Here is a 20553-nt window from a genome sequence, read left to right on the forward strand (position 1 = left end):
GATATCACACGGTTATCGCTATTGGACCGTTTTTCGCGTTGGCCCGAAGTGATACCGCTCGAAGATATCACCGCCGAAAGAGTAGCGCGCGCTTTCATTAGTGGATGGATCGCACGTTTTGGATGCCCGCAACGGATTACGACCGATCGTGGTCGTCAATTCGAGTCGCATTTGTTTAAAGAGCTTGCTACGCTCACGGGAGCACAGCACCTTACTACCACCGCATATCATCCCGCTGCAAATGGTTTAGTCGAACGATTCCATCGACAATTGAAGGCCGCTATCATGTGCCAAAACAATGAAAATTGGTATGAAGTTTTGCCTCTTGTTTTACTCGGTATTCGTTGCGCCTGGAAGGAAGATATAGCATCAACCTCCGCTGAGTTATTGTATGGTGAAAGCTTACGTTTGCCTGGTGATCTGTTTCTACCTTCCACGTCGGAAGTCACGGATTACAACGATTTTCTATCTCGGCTTCGCAAACATATACGCGCTTTAAAACCTACACCGGTCGTTCGACACGGAGATTCGAAAACATTCGTTAGTAAGGATCTATCGTCCGCCGTTGCTGTTTTTCTAAGGCAAGATGCAGTACGTAAACCGCTCCAACATCCATACTCTGGCCCATATAAAATCGTTGAAAGGTCAGAGAAAACTTTTAAAATCGATATCGCTGGTAAAATTGTTACGGTTTCAATCGATCGTTTAAAACCGGCATAACGTCATTAACGAATCTCTCGTGCCCGCAGTTCCTACATCGCCTGTCACTAAGCCAACGGCAATAACTACTCGCTCTGGCAGACGCGTAAAATTTCCAGCGAAGCTTACGACCTAACGGTCTCCCGGGGGGCTGATGTGGCGATGCATTAATATTTAGGTTATATAATAATTGTAAGTTATTTATAACTCTTTAAGCTGCATTGTACAAAAACCACGCAACATTCCTTTGTGTTAGAATTACGTAACGCCGATGGAATGTCAACCCTTGTTAAGTGCTCACACTTAGCCAATAACAATTCGACAGGAGTTTCGACGCATAGGCGCCAGTTCGATTCTCCAATGACAGCCGTTATATTTCGGGATACAATAATCCTTTGTTTGTAAAGTATTATAAATACTTAATCTTGGCCCCACTAGGCCAGAGTACGTTAAACGGCTTAACCGGCTACCACGCTTACGGCTAAATCGCGTCTCTCATTTCAACGTCATAAATGCGTCACATACGCATTCGATTCATCTTTGTTATTTAGTTTGTACATTCTATTTTTAGTTCTATTCCGTGTACAAATATTAAATATACCTTTTTATATTAATTATGGGAGTTTAATTCATACACCACACGCGCGCTCCCATATGGCGATATCGATATGATTTATTCCTGGTGCACTAGAAATGGCATGTTTTTGAACATAGATAAATGTTACCACATTAAATTTACCAGAAAGAAAACAACAACTAATTATGTTTATAAAATTAATAATTTTGCTCTTAAAGAAGTTTTTAGTATTAGGGATTTGGGGGTCATTGTAGATTCTAAGTTAAATTTTCGTGAACATGTTGAACACATAACATCAAAGGCATCTAAGATATCGGGATTGGTATATAGACAAATGAAAATATTCAATGATTCTAATTTGTCAATACTCGTCATCAACAGTATTGTTCGCAGTATTCTGGAATACTGTAGTACGGTATGGAGTCCAGGGTATCAAGTGCACAGTGACAAACTAGAACGCATCCAAAAACGTTTTCTTTATCACTTGTCATACGCGGACCTGAAATGTAGGCAACTATTCTCTTACAACTCTCGCCTTAAGCATTACAAAATGAGATCACTCATGGAGCGCAGAAAAATTACAGACGTAATTTTTTTGGCCAAGATTTTGAGAGGTCTCATTGATGCACCAGAGTTGCTTGAACGCTTAAAGTTTACAGTACCTCGCAGAGGAAGCCGCCTACATAACCGTAAAACGTTTTGTTTGCCATGTACTAAGACCAATCTTGGTCAGCATAGTCCAATATACCGCATGCAATCTTTTGCAAACAGTGTCCGAGACCGTATAGATATCTTCAGTGACTCAATTAGCAGTATTAAGACTAGGTTTCCTTAAATGGATTTCTTCTTCGCATTTATTTTTTGTTGTTTGTCTTTTTTTTTTTCTTTGTCTTTTTTCTTTTTGATTACAGTAAGTAAATAATTTGCGTTGTACCCTATGTAAGCATGTTGTGTTTGCTTCAAGTAGGCACAATTACGTGAGGATGAGAAGAAGCTATTTTTTAATATATGTTAGATTAAGTATTTGTGCCAGTTTAGCAAACCAATAAAAAAAAAAAAAAAATGTTTATCAAGTGACAATGCAGTTAAGATGGAATCAGGGTTACTTGGATTTACAAGTTTATTCTACCCAATAGTCCAATACCCGACGTTTGGCACGCATCATACCGGAACGCTAAATCGTTTGATGCTACGTTTTTGCTGGTAACCAGCAGCGGCCGACCGGCCAGTACCACCAGACCAGACCTCAGCCAATTTACGAAATAAAGCAAGGAATCGAATCTAAAGACCATTCTGTTGAGTACCACAGCACTACTAACAGCCCCAGAGATGTCGTCATGCCTACAAGGAATCATCATCACGATGGACGTCCACTATAGGATATAGGCTTTTTGTAGTAACTATCAAACATCACGAGCCTGAGCCGCTTGATGCAGTCAGTTCACCTGGTGCGGGGTCGCTATTCTAGCACCTTGGGACCCCAATGTCCATCGGCTCTTTGAACTATGCACCCCGCTCATTACCAATTCAGCTTCTGCGTATTTCCTCATTTCTGATTCGATCACGCAGAAATACTCCGAGCATAGCTCGTTCCATCCATATTTTAACAAATAAAAGTAAAGTCAAAGGTTTTCAGTTTTTATTTGTTAGCTTAAATAACTAAGCGACCGGCGGCACGGGTTGCGCGGCGAGCGGCGTGGGCGCGACGGGCCGCACGTCGGACGTGGGCTCCAGCGGCACGGGCTCGTCCTTGGGCTCTGTCACCAGGATGTGGTCGGGCTGCGGCTTCTTGGGGCCGTTCTTGCCCTGCTGGTCCCACGGCAACATGATCTTTACCTGCACAAGACATAGTTAAAATTACAGATACAGCCTCTTTGGGATATTTTTTTATTCTTTATGTAAGCTTGACTTGGGGAGCAAGCTGGTGATACATGGACCTTGAAAAGACCTGCAGAGCCGCGACATCAAGAAGTAGAAGAAGTTACAAAAGGAACATTTTGGAATAAGGAGATTATTTCAGAAGAAAACCTCTTACCCAAAATGTTGGAAATGGCAAAACACCTGGACAACTATCATTGACTTTTTGGTCATGAGAGAAAAGGAGAAATACATGAAATAGACAACAAAGTTTAAGTAAACAAAGAGGTACAAGTTTATTCTACCCACTTCGGTTTCTACGCGGCTTAGCCATTGCTTACAACCTGTGCAGAGCCAATTTAGGATATTTTTTTTTGACTTTTATGTTTGTAACTTTACAGATAGATATTCTGACTACTACACACCCACAAGCTGTAAACTGTGGATTATAACAGTTTGCAGTTAGTGAAGTTGTAAGATGGTGCAGTGCAGAATGCAGAACTTGGAATATCAAAATCTTTTGTCTGAGGCGGTGTTGGTGATTGTATTCAATAATGTGATATCACGGATATACATAATACAAAGACTTAATCCATACTACAGCCTTTCTTGATGTGTACTGTTTACCAACAAACAAATATGAGGGTATAAATCACTAGTCATTTCACACCTAATAAAAATTAGGTATAATTAACTTGTTCTTAAATTAATGAAAATAAATTTGATTAATAAGCTTAGAACAATTAGACAAGGTTAATATTATAAATAACATTTTATAAGCAAACCATACATAATTTAAAACAAATAAGTTATGAAATGACATGCATTTTCTACCTTCATTTCTAATTTCTTTGTTGGTAAACATCAAGAAAAGCTGTAGTATAATCACAGTGAAGATCAAAGTTTATAAATAAGTGTTCAACCTGTACCGTGCCAGAGCTTGTACAGACAAACTCCACCAATAAACAAGTTGGTCACTCTCCCACTAAATATTAGGTCACCAGCCATGAGGGCTAACAACCCCTGATATTGTGGGTACTTCAGACTAAATGTGAATCTTAACTTCACTGCAAACAAGCAGTCTAATTTAAAAACAAGAGGTTTTACTTAATATAGTAAACCTCTATACCTACAATGAACTACAATATTCCCTAAACAAGTAACTATTAACTACCCTATCACAATTATTTCCACTTGCACCACATTCATAAAACTTACTTTCTATACTTTAATATCTAGAGTAAAGGTTTGTATTTTTGAATAAACTCAAAAATTTTAATAAAAAAAATTCAACCGACTTCCAATTCAAAAATTAACCTAAACTAAAAAGCAAAAAATAACATCTTACCTATGTGCTACCTTCTGATCAGTTTGAAGGCGGTGCCAAGCCAGTGATGTTTTAATTTAAGCCGTTTAAATTACAAAATTTCTGTGGTTCTTTCAGAAACGGCTTTAATTAAAACATGACACTAGATTGGCACCGCCTTCAAACTGATCAGAAGGTAGCACATAGGTAAGATGTTATTTTTTGCTTTTTAGTTTAGGTTAATTTTTGAATTGGAAGTCGGTTGAATTTTTTTTATTAAAATTTTTATTTTTTAATTTTTAGTGTTAGCACACCTACAGAGTGTGAACAAAAATTAATAAGCAATTAGTTGAAACGTTATTTTTTTATAATAAGTATCTAAGTCCTACAATCCCAATTTTAAAAACACTACCTTAACTCATATACAAAATTTTACTCCCCCTTTATCCTCACGTAATATGAATATTCAGAAAAACATGAAAGGTGACTGTCCTCCGTTTTCATCACCAGACCTCCTATGCAGTCACAATCCGCATTGTTGGAAAGTTCTCATCAATATAAAATTTATCAAGTCCAAACACAAGGTAGCTACTGTGAACCGTCGAGGAGTTCCCTTAACTCTCCTTCATCTTCGTCACTAGACCCCTAATACAGTCACAACCTATCCAGGTGGAAAGTTCTCAGCAATACAAAATTATCAAGTCAAAACACAAGGTAGCTACTGTGAACCGTCGAGGAGTTCCCTTAACTATCCTTCGTCTTCATCACCAGACCCCTAATACAGTCACAACCCACCTAGGTGGAAAGTTCTCATCAATACAAATTTATCAAGTCCAAACACAAGGTAGCTACTGTGAACCGTTGAGGAGTTCTCTTAACTGTCCTTCGTCTTCATCATCAGACCCTTAATACAGTCACAACCCATCTAGGTGGAAAGTTCTCATCAATACAAATAAATCAAGCCCAAACAAAAGGTACCTGCTGTAAATCGTTGACGAGTTCCATCGTCTGTGTTTTGGCTCCATCATCAGACCAACTCCAGACCTTCATAAAATTGTAGTGGTTTAAAATACCTTATGGAAACACTAACAAACGCACTAGCCGTCCCTACAATTTTCAAAAGATCCCCTCGATTTCTCCAGGATGCCATCATCAGATCCTGACATGAAAAAAATGGGACCACCCTGGAATCAAACCCTTCAAAACAAAAAAAGAATTTTCAAAATCGGTCCACAAATGACGGAATTATCGCTGGACATACATAAAAAAAAAAAAAAAAAAAAAAAAAAAACATACATACAGTCGAACGTAGAACCTCCTCCTTTTTGGAAGTCGGTTAAAAACTACTGGACCAATTTGAAAATTCTTTCACTAATAGAAAGCTACATTATCAGGGAGTAAAATGGGCTATGTTCTCCATGCCCACACACAATTATGCAAGTATTAAAGTGCTGCTAGTATGAAATATAGAAAATCAAAATAACAACTACTTTCTTTACTGGGAATTTTCAAGATTGTGAATTAAATAACCTCAAGATGGGTGATGTTACACCCATGTGCCAGCAGAGAGCATGTTAAGCTGTCACCCCAGTCATAATCATCTGATAGAGAATATCATTCTAATCATGTCCATCTACATAAGACCTAAGCTCTGACTCTTTCAAATCAAACTATGTAAAGTACTAGCCGACACCACATAGTTTCACCTGCATAATTCTCATTCTTGTAGGAACATGGGGATATAATATAGCTCAGACCCAGATAGCGTAGCTTCCGAACAGTGAAAAATTTTTCAAACAATCAAAATTTTCCTCTTCATAAGATCTTAACTAGACGCTAAAAACACACTATGACTCTTTATATTTTTTTGATCTTATGAGTATTTTCAAACAATTTCTACAAAGGTCACAACAACCAGCAGAGTTTTTCATAAAAAAAAAATAACAAAGAAACCAACTTTGATTCCAAGCACCCCCTGTCTGAGGAGCACATGTCGTGTGGCTGTGTTCACATAGTCGTTGCACGGGTCTCCCGAGTGGATCATGAGGCCATCCACAAACTTCATGGACTTGGCTCGCTGACCTCGCAGCTTGCCTGACACTACCACTTCGCAGCCTCTTGCACCAGATTCCATGATGAATCTGAGCACTCCGTAGCATGCACGCCTGACAGCCAAACCTGGAATTGGGACAGGAAATATAGTGTAAATAATATGTTTTGTTTTATATGCCTGACTAAGAAAGAAAGAAAATACATTTATTCACTTTAGTGTCACAAACAGTACATCCATATTTTACAAACTAGGTGACGGCGCGCTGTTCCAGTTTCCGTAGGAATATGGGGATAGTATATAGCCTATAGCCTTCCTCGATAAATAGACTATCTAACACTGAAAGAATTTTTCAAATCGGACCAGTAGTTCCTGAGGTTAGCGCGTTATCAAACAAACACTCTTTTTCAAACACGCTTTATAATATTAGTATAGATTATATGACTGCCTGTGACACCTAACAGAATGGGCTTACAGCTCAGCAATTATGCACTGAATCACAAAAAATACATTGATTTGATTTTCAGCTGATACCCAGGTGACATCACAGTTGGTTGTAAAAATTATTTAAAAGCACTCAAAAAAGAAAAAAAACCTTGTTAAAAAATTAAAACCTAATTGCTGCAGCAATATTATCAATATATAAATTTTATTATTATTTTATTAATTCGGCTCACTACTAAGCTCGAGCCTCCTCTCAGAATGAGAGGGGTTAGGCCAATAGTCCACCACGCTGACCTAATGCAGATTGACTTCACACATACAGAGAATTAAGAAAATTCCCTGGGATGCAGGTTTCTTCACAATGTTTCTCCTTCACCGTTTGAGACACATGATATTTAACTTCTTATAATGCACACAACTGAAAAGTTAGAGGTGCATTTTTCTAGTGTAAGTTAGTAACCTTTAGGAGTTGTAGGAGCAACACACACTTTTCATTGGAGCTCCACATCAATTGGCTGTATAGTAATTTTATAAAACCAACAGCTTTTTGATTAGCATGTTCAAATAAACAAACTCTTTAGCATGTTAGTATAGAATATAGATTAAGAATACTTTTTTTAATAGAAAATGACTGTACAATACAGACCAATCTGTAACTGATGTACAGTTAATTGTGTATATTTCTCATGGTATTCATCAAATAATTTCAAAACTTGTTGTTGTCCTAAAGTTGTGAATTGATTATTTCTGGTATTCAAAAACAATATTAACAAGCTGTTAAAGTAAAAGTATTTATTGATTCATGATATTTTAGTTCTGTTTGTGAAATTAATAGGCACATTTGTAGAGATATCGTCTTAGTACTAACCTCCAATAAGCTTGTATCGGAGAGACTCGGCCTGAGCGATGGCGCACAGTCCCCTGGTGGCGACTTTCTCAGCGTACAGCTCCACAGACTGCTCGGGAATGTTAAACCTCTTTTGTACGACCGAGGTCAACTCGCGAATCCTTCGTCCCTTTTCACCGAGCACGCTCTGTGTCCTAGTCGCCATGATGATAATTTCTGACCGGGTCGGTGTGACGCGGACCTCCACGCCGGAGTACCCATCTTCAGCCAGTTCCCGAGTAAGGAATTCGTTTAATTCCGCCTTGAAAACTCCGTCACCGACGAACTGCAAAACCACGATAGGTTATGTTTTGGTAGCGATATTTTTTACATATTTACTACATTTAAACACTTTGTAAATTGAATAGGGACAATCTTGGGTGCTACACATGTTATAAAACATGTAAACATCATGAGTATCATAGAAAACTGTTCGAAACGAATAAATAAGTAAAACACCACCGTCTCACAAATCCACTATCATCACCAAATACACTTTTGTTATTTAGCAAATGGGGTCAAGTACACATTGGTATGATATAAAATTACACAAAACAAAGTGTATTTCATAGTTTTAGGCAGATAGTTTGAACATACTTTTCGCTTTTTAGAAATGTTGGTCACCGCCATGATTGCAAAGGGAGCGGAAAACTCAAAAGACAATTTATTGAAAGATAAACGTCAACGTCAATTGTCAATTTTAGCACCAGTGTTGTCAATCTTGCTTTAGAAAAGTACTATAAACTATATTTCAGTAAAGAAATTGGTAGATTTTAACCAGGCTATGTTAAAATCTAATTTAGTTTTTATCTCCCAATGGCAATTACATACTTAACATTATCTAATGCATTTAGGTACAAGCTTAGTTTAATAATTGAGTCCTAAACTAATCCTAGGCTATGGCTAAAAAACAATGATATAAAGAACATAAACAACCTTAATTTTTTAAAGTTGATTTAATGTTAAAATTATTTATCATAGGACTTTGCAGTTTGTTATAACACAACTAAAGCGCTTTAAGAATCAATGCCTTGCTTTGCCTTTAATCTTCCTTGAGGACTGATATCTATACTAGAATACCTACATGACAGTCATTTTATTATCAGTCACATTTCACCCGATCGAAGCTGGTTTTCCATCTAGTATTTAATTAAATATTGCCTACATTTATGGAGACTACGAACAAAATTGGCCGATCTACCAAAAAGTATGGCAGCACTGTCCAATTGTCAGTTTTAGAACTCGGGGACATAGATAATCTTTGACAAAGCTCGGGGATCTAACCTTTTTGTGCTATCATAAATTCCATAGGGCAGTGTTGTCAGTTTTAAAAATATTCCCAGTCATTTGAGAAATTACCAAATGCTAGAGTTTGGCTAATGAAAGGAGAGATTAAGATCGCCCGCCAAATTTTAAAAATAATTTACACAAATGAAAAAACTTTAAAATTGAATACTTATAGTATGGGTAGATTTTTTTTTAATTTGACGGGTGATTTCTGTCTCTACTTTCTGTATGACTATGTACAATGGGAATGATGACTAGGTTTGAATACATTGATTTTTATGAAACATTCGGGTAAAAAGACAATATTAACTAATTAATATGTAAAAAACTAAGATTGACTGGATGTTTGCAAAATAAATTAGATTATAAAAGAATACCTATAGCAGTTCATGTCATATAACTGAACCGCACGACTTCGCCCCCGCGTATTTATACTCAATATTGTATACAATTAACTTTTGTATAGTTTGTACTCAGATGTATTTGACTATGAACAGCAAGCAGACTTTTGATGCCTTTTTTAAGATATTATTTTAGTTCCTCAGATAGCTCATTGATTATTTCAAATTGGTTTAGTAGTTCCAGAACCTATTAAATGCAAACAAACATACAAACAAACATACAAACAAACAATCAAATATTTCCTCTTTAGAATATTAGAAATCCACTATCTAAGTATCCACAACCATAATCTAATAAAACAGGCTATACCTACTCTTACTTTGAACCTGAGTAGTGATATTTGTATTGTGTATTTTATTTATTAATAAAATACACATGTCCATACGGCCGGGATGGGATTTTTTGAGATAATTATATAGTATAAAAACGGTAAAGTAAAGCTGATAATAAAAGAACATTGTTTACTCAATGCAATGTTTATTAAGTAAGTTCTTCCCGTCACATACAAACGCACCATATACTTAGCATAACAATTTACTGTGGACAATAATAAGGTTTTGATGGTTTTTTTTATATTAACGGATTTCATATGCAAACCAATCTGTAAGTATATCTATGAATTTAGTCCAGATAATTTTAGAACAGTACAAAATATGGAACAAACTATGAATTTAAAAATCTAGAACAAGTACAGAAAGTATGTCGTACTTAAATGTCTTTCTGACGGATTTTATGAAGTTCTGAGTTTCATAAACGTGCTAGTAGGAGCAGGAATTGTTTCGAAAATTATAGGAATTATGCATACTTACAATTAATGAAGTAATAATTGATTTAGCATTCTATCACTACAGACAATCTTTGACATAACAGATAGTTACAAGTATGTGAAAATATTTTACAAATTACACGTATCAATAAAATTCGACAAACTCTAGAATAAGTCAATAATTGAAAAACTAATGAAATATATTTCTAAGCTATCCGATAACATCGGAAAGTAAATTAACTATAAAATTAATATACAAATAACAATAAATGACGAATATAAAAAAGAAATCAAACATTTCAACAACCTTTGCATTATTTCATTCAGTAATGTATTAATAGCAACTACGATTCTACAAATTATACTAGGCTATGTATCATTGACTATCATACTCATAACAACATTTTATTAGTAAATAGAAATTACCTAAACTAGACATTCCGTTATGGTATGTGTGCATTAGCAAGCGACTGCATAGCTGATTATGCGTAAAAATGTTTCAATGGCATATAATGTATGGCATGGCAGTTTCTTTGTATGGTTCAAATAGGTTGCTTGGCTTGGCTTGACTTCACTTGACTTGGCTTGGACTAATACCTACTTGTATATTAAAGGCTATGGGAAACTTCTATCTTGTGCTTGATCAAAATAAATGCACCCATACGCAAAACGGTAGCGAAGGCAATCCATACAAAAATCTTACTTTTACGTGAATATCTAGTTTTAAAATTACTGAAGCATAAAATACGATAGTACGCGTGAAAAGCGAACTTTAGCTTTAGCGTATAACGCGGGTGCCATTTCAAAAAAGCTTAGTAAAAAATTATGTAATTTACTTATTTTTACTACTAAGTAGATATTATTTCTTGCGCATAAATGGGAAATCCGCTGGTATTGAATTTGCTTAAAACTAAATGGACAGGACTGTGGTATCGAATCATACTTACAGGTGATCTTAAATGCTAAAAATAATAAGTCTTACATTAAACTAATCCTACTTTCGCATCTTATAGTTATCTTACCTTAATGGACAGATTTGCGTGTAGCGTGTTTTTTATTGCGTGCTTGCGGATGAATGAGAGAATAATTATATTTCAAGATTATTAATTTTCGAATTCTTGATAGAATTGGTATGAAAATGTTTCGTTTTGATGTTGTCTTTGGCAACGTAGATACAATGTTCATTGTTTCCGCTCTATTTTTTAATCAAGATAAGCGGCGCTATTGTTGTGGTGGCTATAGTTAATAATACGTGTTCATTACAGAGTGACATCCTTTTGGAACGCGATACCTATAATATAAAATCGTAATATTAAAATTTTACGATTTTATCAAATAAGTAGGTACGAATAGTAACAAAATAACTAGCTCATGAATCAAGTGTTCATAGAAACAAAGAACATTACGCTTATCGTGGTAGAGTTCAAATCACTGGAGTGTTTCGTGTGTAATTTTCTGTGTTAGAAAGTAATTAAAAATCTATTCATAAATAAAGTCGAAAAGAAAATTCACAGAAATTAGGGTAGTTATAGCTGATAGACAAACATAATTAAGAAATAAGGAATGATTAGATTCATAAAAATGTTTAGTTAAAATAATATTTTACTTACGAAATATTAACGCGATCTATTCAGATGACGCTTAAGCAGTGTGCAGTTATGCAAGTAGTTGTAAACTTTTGAACAGTAAAATGAATATTTTCCAATATATCTATCATAAGAATATTTTAGCTAGAAATAGCGCTAACGATTAACATTAGGCTCTACTAGAATAGAAACTACAGTAGGACGTGAGACAAGGGTTCAAGGGAAGTTTGTACAATTTTCTAGAAGGTACTACAAGACTTTGTAACTAGAATTGTCTAGAATATCTTTAAAGATTTCAACATTCTTAGCCTAAACAAGACGCGTAGACATAGGAATGGCAATGAAGGCAGAGCAATAACATATTTTTAATTTCATACGATAATTACTGTTTTCTCTCGATGATTAAGGGAGTAATCACGTAATGCGCTAGCAACATTTGTGAGCTTTATTTCATCATAGATTAAAAAGAATAAATCCATAGATTTAAAAAACAATTGAACCCGCGAACTTTCAATGTCGATATGGCGCGAGCACATTACGCAGCTACTCCTTTATATTTGTTTTTTTTTACAATAGTTTTGGCACAGAAGGTATTAGAAGATACATTTTTATCCCTAGTGTGCAGTTTAAAGCCTAAATCACAGAACGGAAGGAGCGGTGCCGGTGTGGTGATGCAAAAATATAGTTTTCAATAGTTTTTTTTTACAATAAGTACAATCGCGTAATAAACTATTCTGGTATGGAGTTCCAGCCATAACATAATAATAATAATTAGCATTAACATTACAAATATCCTCTAGATGCGTCTTCTTAAACTGACTTACTTATTATTTTTATATGCAAATTAACCACTATTTAGTTCAAACAAAAAAAAATGCTGCATATTATGGGAAACAACCAAAAAAGCACTAAGTATTTATCAATAATCCAAATAGTCCAAGAGCCTATAACGATTATTGTTTCCTAATTTTAAAAAAGCTCAAAGTATGCTCACGCTCCTACATAGTCGTATCTGAGTTAGGTTAGATTTACCTTAACCTAACCTATCTTATATACGCTTTTAAAGGCTGAGATAATTTTAGCTTTTATAAAAATATAAAGGTACAGGGTATCACAGACTCTCATACTAAAAGTGTAACCAAAATAATCAAGGTAAATCATATCAATCATAGACAATATAAATTTTGGAGTGCATTTTTTAAAATAAGATACATTTAATTAAAAAAATATTTATAATTTTTTGAATAAAAAATTTAATTTAGCAGTTGAAGTGGCGGCAATATAGCTACTCAATCGTTTCATATAAAAGATCATTGTAAAAACGTATTAGAATAGGTTAACTACATTACTTTTGTTTAAAAAAATAAGATTGTCAAATCCAAAAGCAGAAAAATAACTATACGACAAAAGGAAAAAATAAGGAAAATAAATAAAAATCAACATAAGTCAATATGACCTTTTAATTAAAACCAAAAAAATAATAATATAACAATATAAATCAATTTCATTAAGTACATACTAAAGCTACCCTTCACCAATGAATTGGAATTCATTAAAACTATTGGAATGTTTCCAAAACTGACAAAAATCACATAAAATATATGCCGATTTGCAAATCATCATAATATTAAAAAATAATAAAAATAATATTGCACTACATTAAGTACACTCATATTGTAATAATGGACGCCAAGACGAGATCTAATATAGAAAAAAAAAACAATATTATCTATGGCACTAAAATATAACATGGAAAAAATTAAGTCACGCAATATAAAATACAATTTATACAAATAAAAGAAACATTTTATAAATATGAAATTGGAATGTCAAAATATAAAATTTAACTTAGGTATAAATATAATAATAATTAATAACTTTATTATCTACATACCAACAGCGTATAGCTGACTCTTACATCAATACATTTTAATTGAAATGAATGCTATACATTCTCAACATTTATTTAATTCTATAAATTATTACACTATTAATAATAATAATTATTATTATTCTCAATTTCTTCGCTATTGATAAAAATAACAATACTTTTATTTCGTGTGTTCTTTCGTTTCGTATAAATGTAAGCTAATAAAAATATGAAGCGACTATTGAGACATTTAGTTAAAAAATGATTTACTTAACAGAATATTTTTAAATATAGCATCGTCGTATCAATAGCGAAGAAACACATAAATATAGATTACATATAACATTATGTAATATATAATATGACATTCCACTTATTTATGCAAACTACAGCTTAATAAACAAACTCTTTAGCAATTATTCTGAACCCTAAAATTATGGCACGAAATCTTTTAAATCCCTTCTTTTTTTTTATTAAAATATCATTTCGAAACAATAAGAATGATCAAATTATTTTGACATTTAAAAAAGTTCGCGCCAATATAGCCTACCATAGACAACAATATCATTTTAAGGTTTACAAAAGTCATACAAACGATTTTAGTTTGTATGCCATGAGCAATAGTTCGGTTTTTAAATTGTTTTGTTTTGACAAATGTTTTGGGCAATTGGTTAAAGTATTCAGTGCTACAAACGCAGAATAACAAGTTATAATGTAAATAATAACAAATTCAATGATGATACAGTGCACACATAACATAACAATGAATGGCATAAGAGTTTTTTTTTTCTTCACTTTAACTTCACACAGTTTAGCTAGCCAAAAGAGGTATCATTTCTGACATTTACTGTGTCTAAGAGAAGAGATAAATAGCAGAAGAATAAGACGTTACAGAGAACAGATTATGACGGTAATAGATAATAAACGTGTGCGTCACCGGACTCTCGATTATAAACCTTACTGCCTATGGAATACATACTAAATTCGTTTGTGTTACATAAGTTGTCCCGTCTATACGCTAAAGCTAATGTAGCGAAAGCCTCAGTAACGTTGTTGGTACTCGTGGTGCCACCTGTTGAAGTCTATGTGGAACACAACGAGGGAGCCGTTCTCCAGACCCGCCAGCAGGAATCTAAAAATAATAGATAAATATAATAAGTAATACGTAAACTCTGTAGGTATTCAAGACTATAATTCCGTGTATACAACACCGAGATAGTGGGCTTTTGCGGTTTTCGAGCACTGTTCTCGACGTAAATGACAGATGGTGCTCAAACTTTGCGCCTAAACTTGCCAGTGTTGCCAGCTTAATGACAAAAGGGCGTAGAGCGGCGCCAGCGTGACGGCACAGCAGCAGGCGCTGACACAACACACACACGTACCGCTGGTCGTGCGACAGCGCCAGACTGGTGACGGGCGCGCCTGCGGGCGGGAAGGCGTAGAGCGGCGCCAGCGTGAAGGCGCGCCACACCTGCACACGCGCGCACACCGGCCACTCGCAGCAGCAGGCGCTGACACAACACACACACGTACCGCTGGTCGTGCGACAGCGCCAGACTGGTGACGGGCGCGCCTGCGGGCGGGAAGGCGTAGAGCGGCGCCAGCGTGAAGGCGCGCCACACCTGCACACGCGCGCACACCGGCCACTCGCAGCAGCAGGCGCTGACACAACACACACACGTACCGCTGGTCGTGCGACAGCGCCAGACTGGTGACGGGCGCGCCTGCGGGCGGGAAGGCGTAGAGCGGCGCCAGCGTGAAGGCGCGCCACACCTGCACACGCGCGCACACCGGCCACTCGCAGCAGCAGGCGCTGACACAACACACACACGTACCGCTGGTCGTGCGACAGCGCCAGACTGGTGACGGGCGCGCCTGCGGGCGGAAAGGCGTAGAGCGGCGCCAGCGTGAAGGCGCGCCACACCTCCACCACGCCCGCGTCGCCGCCGCACACCAGGTATTCGCCGCAGCGAGACAGCACCAGGCACTGGATAACACACGTTTACAGTTTGAAAGATTGAAGGAAAAAAAGAAAATATCCACATGCCACAAACCAGAAGATTGTGAGAATCTCCCTGCAGGAAATATGTATTCAAAAGTTTCTAAGAGTTTGTATACGGCATCATCTCCAGGCGATCTCTGCCGCACTGAATACTCTCGCTTGAGAATTCATAGGGCTGACCTGACGGAGCCGGGTATTAACATAACCTAACTCGGGGAATTGACGTGTGACGCAATAACGGAAACAGTTCTGTCTGATAGGCAAGTCGGGACTCTTATTCAATCGTTAAAACACCTCAAAGCAAAGACTATTAGGAGGTTTTGCCTATGAAATCCTCACCGGTGCTTCCTGTGCAAAACGCCTGGGGTCTTACTAAGGCTTTCTTGAGATATATCTTAGATTCAGATGTTACCTGGAAGCTATCGTTGTGCAAACAAATAATTAAGAGATCTGCCCTAAGAAATCCTCACCGTTGGGATTATTAAGCTTTCTTAAATCTTCAAGTTCCTTGGCACTCAACCTTTCTGGCAAACTGACGTAATTCTATGGCGATCCGCTCGTGAGCTCCCGACAGTTGACAGACTAAAGGACATCCTAGACAGCAGATTCAGTACCTGGAAGTTATCGTTGTGCGTCTCATGCCTCAGCCTCCGGCCGTTGAGCGTGAAGGCGGCCAGGTGCCCCTTGGCGTAGGCCACCACGACCACGCCCTCGCGCGACAGCGCCAGCTGCTGCGGGCTCGTCACGCCCTCCGCCGCCACCAGCGAGCGCAGCAGCTCGCCGAACGTCGTGTGGATCAGCACTGGGCCGTCTGGAATTAGTCCTTTCATCATTATCATCATCATATCAGTCGATGCAATGCAGAACATAGGTCTTTTGTAGGGACTTCCAAACATCACGCCCTGATGTCGTCAGTCGTTGTTTGTAGTCAATATAGGGTATAAATATCTTTTAGTCCAAAATTTTGCAGTGCCTGAAGACGAATCTTTGAACAGAATGTGTTGACCAAAAAACCAAATCGTCATAGCCCAAAACTACTTACAAGACATGTCCCAAAATGTGACATTGTGAGTACTTAATAGAATTATTTGTTACAGAGTGTCTTATAATAAGTATAAGTATTCCGCATTTAAAGCTTCTTGCCATTGTCGAAACAGAAGGTAGGCCACTTACTGACAGACGAGGAAATGACTAGTCCGAGTTCAGCGGAGACGAGCACGCCGTTGAGGGGCGCGTCGTGTCCCGTCAGCGTGACGCGCGGCGCCGGCGTCTCGCCCTCGCCCACTATGCCGCCGTGACGAGCTGACCTGGAAGAAGAGAATATTATTCTTAATAAAGCAATAATTGACAGAATGGCAATAATGTCTTCAATATTTGCATTCATCCGTGTCTAACATATTGTTGTCAGACGTGGGCTATGTCATAGAAATATCTTTTGAAGCTTCTGAAGATTTTCGAGCCTGACAAAGATGGATGGTATATGGCATGTTTTATTTCGAGGGATCGGAAGAGAGCGGAAGAAATAAGAAAAACAAAAAAAAAATCAAGATTTACTTGCAATACTTGAAAAGTTAAATAGACATAAGACAATGGACAGTTGCGGGAAATGGATACAAAAGATAACAGAGTAGCTTCCTTGAGATGAACAAAGAAAAAAAAACAGGAAAGCGGTAAAGAAAATAAGAAGGTAACATAAGATTAAGAAATAAGTAATAGGACGAACCACTCAGGACAGAACAAAATAGAAAATGTTGTGTGAGGAGGACACGCTGATAATATTTAACTGAAACATAATTGGTAAACTGAATATATATACATGCGAAAGGTCGAAAACGGCATGACGTACACAGAAATTTGGCAGTTTATAGTTAGTAAACGTCAGCTATGTACGGAGTTTCCGACAGAGCCAGACTGAGAAGGTCTAAGGGTGGACGAAGTTGCAAGCTTCCGGTAGTAGTATATAAGTTAAATTGTAAACTGCGAAATACTTGTCAGCAATAAAGGCTATTTACATTTATATTAGTACTATTTTCATTACGAGGAGTATAAGGGTATATTCATTGTTTATTCCTACATTTTTTGCCACGAATGGCCGCCCCTAACATCTGGCCACCCTAGGCCCGGGGCCCACTGGGCCCCAGGGTAATTCCGCCACTGGCTATTCCCTCATACTCTACACTCTGCGCTGCACTGACCAGTGCCACAGCAGCACGGTGCAGTCCTCGGAGCCGGACGCGATGTAGCAGTCGGACGTGATGTTGCACTCGGAGCGCGACACGCACGTCACCACGCCGTAGTGGCCGAATATTATTTGTACTATTTTTGCTGCAAAACAAACAATAACTACATTGTAATCATGGAAACTATTGTGGCAACAGAGTACGGGTAATAGAGTAGAGTACCTAGAGTCGTTGAGAATAATTTTTACTCCGTTAAATTTATTAGGACGACAAATCTTTCGGACGAGTATGCAAGGGTGGAGAGTGTGGGACCATAAAAAATAGTCTCGGATCTTAGTGAACATGAAAATATATTCTATTAACGATACAGAAGCACCGAGAGAAATTTGCGCACTACAAAAAGTGTCTCCCTGTATATCGTGTCAGTTACTTTAGCAGATATGGATCTGAGTGGTAATATGATATTAAGTAGAGAGTTGCTTAGTATAAGTTGATAATATAAATACTGTAGGAAGGTTAACTACAGATATTTCGGCTCGGTAAGTTGAGGCCGAATATGCGTACCACGGATTTGCATAAAATAAATTCTTGAAGTTACTCTTTATTAGTTACCACAAAATACAAATAACAAAATAATATTACTACGAGCTAAGCGGACTGTGGAACCGAACCGTTGCGTTAAGATGCCAGCTAATGACTAACATTAAAACGTATTTGCCAACGCGCGTCGGAAATATCGCTTAATTGACATGACAATAAGGGCATGTTACCAGTCTCGGTGGAGAACACTCGGAAGCTGTTGTCCCAGAAGCCGGCGGCGATGAGGAAGCGCGAGTCGACGGTGGTGACGAAGCAGTTGCTGCGCGCGCGCACGCGCTGCGAGAAGTTGTCGCCCAGCTGCCGCCGCGACAGCGCCTGCGCGCCGCCCGCCGCTGCAAACACGTAAAAACGCAAGTTCTGAAGGGTAATAGGCTACACGCATATAGGCAGTTTAGATGCCTAGAAACTCTAATCACATTTTTATTTGTGAAAATAATCTCGTAATTGTATCGTATTTTTATAAAACAAAATTGTATTTTTATCACGTCACCGCAAACGCCAATCATAAACTGTGACGTCATTCGCTACAACGTATCGGTTTGTGATTGGCGCGTGATATATCACATCACTGCAAACGCCAATGTTATTACTTCTATGAATGACGTCACTTGTTAATGTGTTGTGTTTCGGGGGCAAAAATGATACCTAGACATTTTTTCATTTATATAAATTTTTTACTGGTTATTATTGACGGGACAAAATAAAATATATCTTATAATACTTCCATAATTCAGTTTAAGCACTGTTTACAAAAGAGGCAAGTAGCCTATTATTGGACTAAACCGTATTGAAAATTCCCTTACCAATAGTATCAAGTAGTGGTAGTACACTTACCCCACACGGGGTCCATGAGCAACGGGTGGTGCGGCGGCGGGTGGTCGGCGTGGCGCGCGGGCGCCGAGTGCGCGCAGCCGCCGCCCACCCAGCGGTGCGCCGCGAACGCGCGCGCCGCACTCACCTGCGGGAAAATAATTATTTATGCCACCGTCATGTAATAAAAAAATAAAAAATCTGTTTATTTCAGGCCATTGACCCATATAGTGTTAGTAGTTATTAGCTTATTATCTATGTTAGTACGAAATACAAAATACTAATACCAGCTAAAATTAATTTAAATATCTGCCCCGCCTTACTGATGCACCGGGTACACAAATATGAGTGTGTACCCAGTGCCTCAGTATGGGGCAGTTGAAATTGTCAACAACCACCTTCAGGAAGGTATTGGTGCTCCCCCTTACCTTGTAATGTAATGAGGGCCATTGTAGCACGAGTGATTTTTGTGCAATGTGCAGCGCGAGTTCTACAATGGCTAATTACGTGCAAAGGCATACACTTAATACTTTATCTATGACCATGATAAAAGAAATAAAAAAATAAACAAAATAATATACAGATTGTTCCATATTTAATGGATAGATGCACCTCCCATACATTTTTACCAGCTGCAACTTTGTAACTACAAAGAGTAGACACAAGTTTTATACTAATTTAAGAACCTCAATAAGTGTACAACTTTTTTAAACGGTGGTATACTTTAATTTCATAAACTTTTATACAGCATTTTTTTTTAATCGGGTCATATTCATAAAAAATAATAATAATTGCCCTCAAAGATTCTTCTACTTTTAACTCGTTAAAAATTTAAATATTAAACTAGTAAAAAGTATTTTTAAAAGCATGTCCTAAATCTATAGAATGCCAGTTTGTGTGGATCTGCTCACATCCGATCGGTGTGGATGTAGACGATGACGACTGTTTGACGAGCGATTTATAACCTTATTTTCAATTTGTTTGTTGATGAACATTCCACATCGAGTTCGGCTTTAGTACATACTCAATAGAGTACTGTGATAGCCCAGTGGATATGATCATTTGAATCCGGTCCAGTGCATGCACCTCCAGCATACATTTTAAGAAATTAAATAAATCACGTAAAAAATATCACGTGTCTCAATTTGAATTTCCTTAATTCTCTGCGTTTGTGAAGTCTGCCAATCCGCATTGGGCCAGCGTGTCGGACTACTGGCCTTACCCTTTTTAC

At 37.4% G+C, this 20553-nt stretch overlaps 2 protein-coding genes across 7 annotated transcripts in view; both read right to left on the bottom strand.

Moving 5' to 3' along the window:
* Positions 1–2901: 2901 nt before the first annotated feature.
* Positions 2902–8572, bottom strand: LOC112048475 (40S ribosomal protein S3). The gene is made up of 4 exons (XM_024086008.2): positions 8417–8572; positions 7802–8105; positions 6397–6617; positions 2902–3112 (listed from the first exon to the last, which is right to left on the bottom strand). The coding sequence occupies exons 1-4, from the start codon at positions 8447–8449 to the stop codon at positions 2936–2938; spliced, it is 735 nt and encodes a 244-aa protein (XP_023941776.1). The 5' UTR covers positions 8450–8572; the 3' UTR covers positions 2902–2935.
* Positions 8573–13302: 4730 nt separating this feature from the next.
* Positions 13303–20553, bottom strand: part of LOC112048480 (neurobeachin) — a 542152-nt gene continuing 534901 nt past the window's right edge. For all 6 annotated transcript variants that reach the window (XM_052888748.1, XM_052888746.1, XM_052888747.1 and 3 more), the window contains 7 exons: positions 19347–19470; positions 18683–18844; positions 17928–18057; positions 16906–17039; positions 16347–16543; positions 15566–15717; positions 13303–14862 (listed from right to left, as the gene is read on the bottom strand). In XM_052888748.1, the coding sequence (XP_052744708.1) occupies positions 14772–14862; positions 15566–15717; positions 16347–16543; positions 16906–17039; positions 17928–18057; positions 18683–18844; positions 19347–19470 (990 nt within the window). In that variant the 3' untranslated portion in view covers positions 13303–14771. The remainder of the gene's footprint in view (positions 14863–15565; positions 15718–16346; positions 16544–16905; positions 17040–17927; positions 18058–18682; positions 18845–19346; positions 19471–20553) is intronic.

The sequence above is a fragment of the Bicyclus anynana genome, chromosome 23, assembly GCF_947172395.1.
Source record: "Bicyclus anynana chromosome 23, ilBicAnyn1.1, whole genome shotgun sequence".
NCBI classification, from domain to species: Eukaryota; Metazoa; Arthropoda; class Insecta; order Lepidoptera; family Nymphalidae; genus Bicyclus; species Bicyclus anynana.

Coding starts and splice junctions, on each gene's coding strand:
- LOC112048475 (XM_024086008.2), bottom strand. CDS start 8,449: ATGGCGGTGACCAACATTTCTAAAAAGCGAAAA. Junction 8,106..8,416: donor ACATTTCTAAAAAGCGAAAA/GTATGTTCAAAC, acceptor GTGGTTTTGCAG/TTCGTCGGTGACGGAGTTTT. Junction 3,113..6,396: donor AGGGGGTGCTTGGAATCAAA/GTTGGTTTCTTT, acceptor TGTCTTGTGCAG/GTAAAGATCATGTTGCCGTG.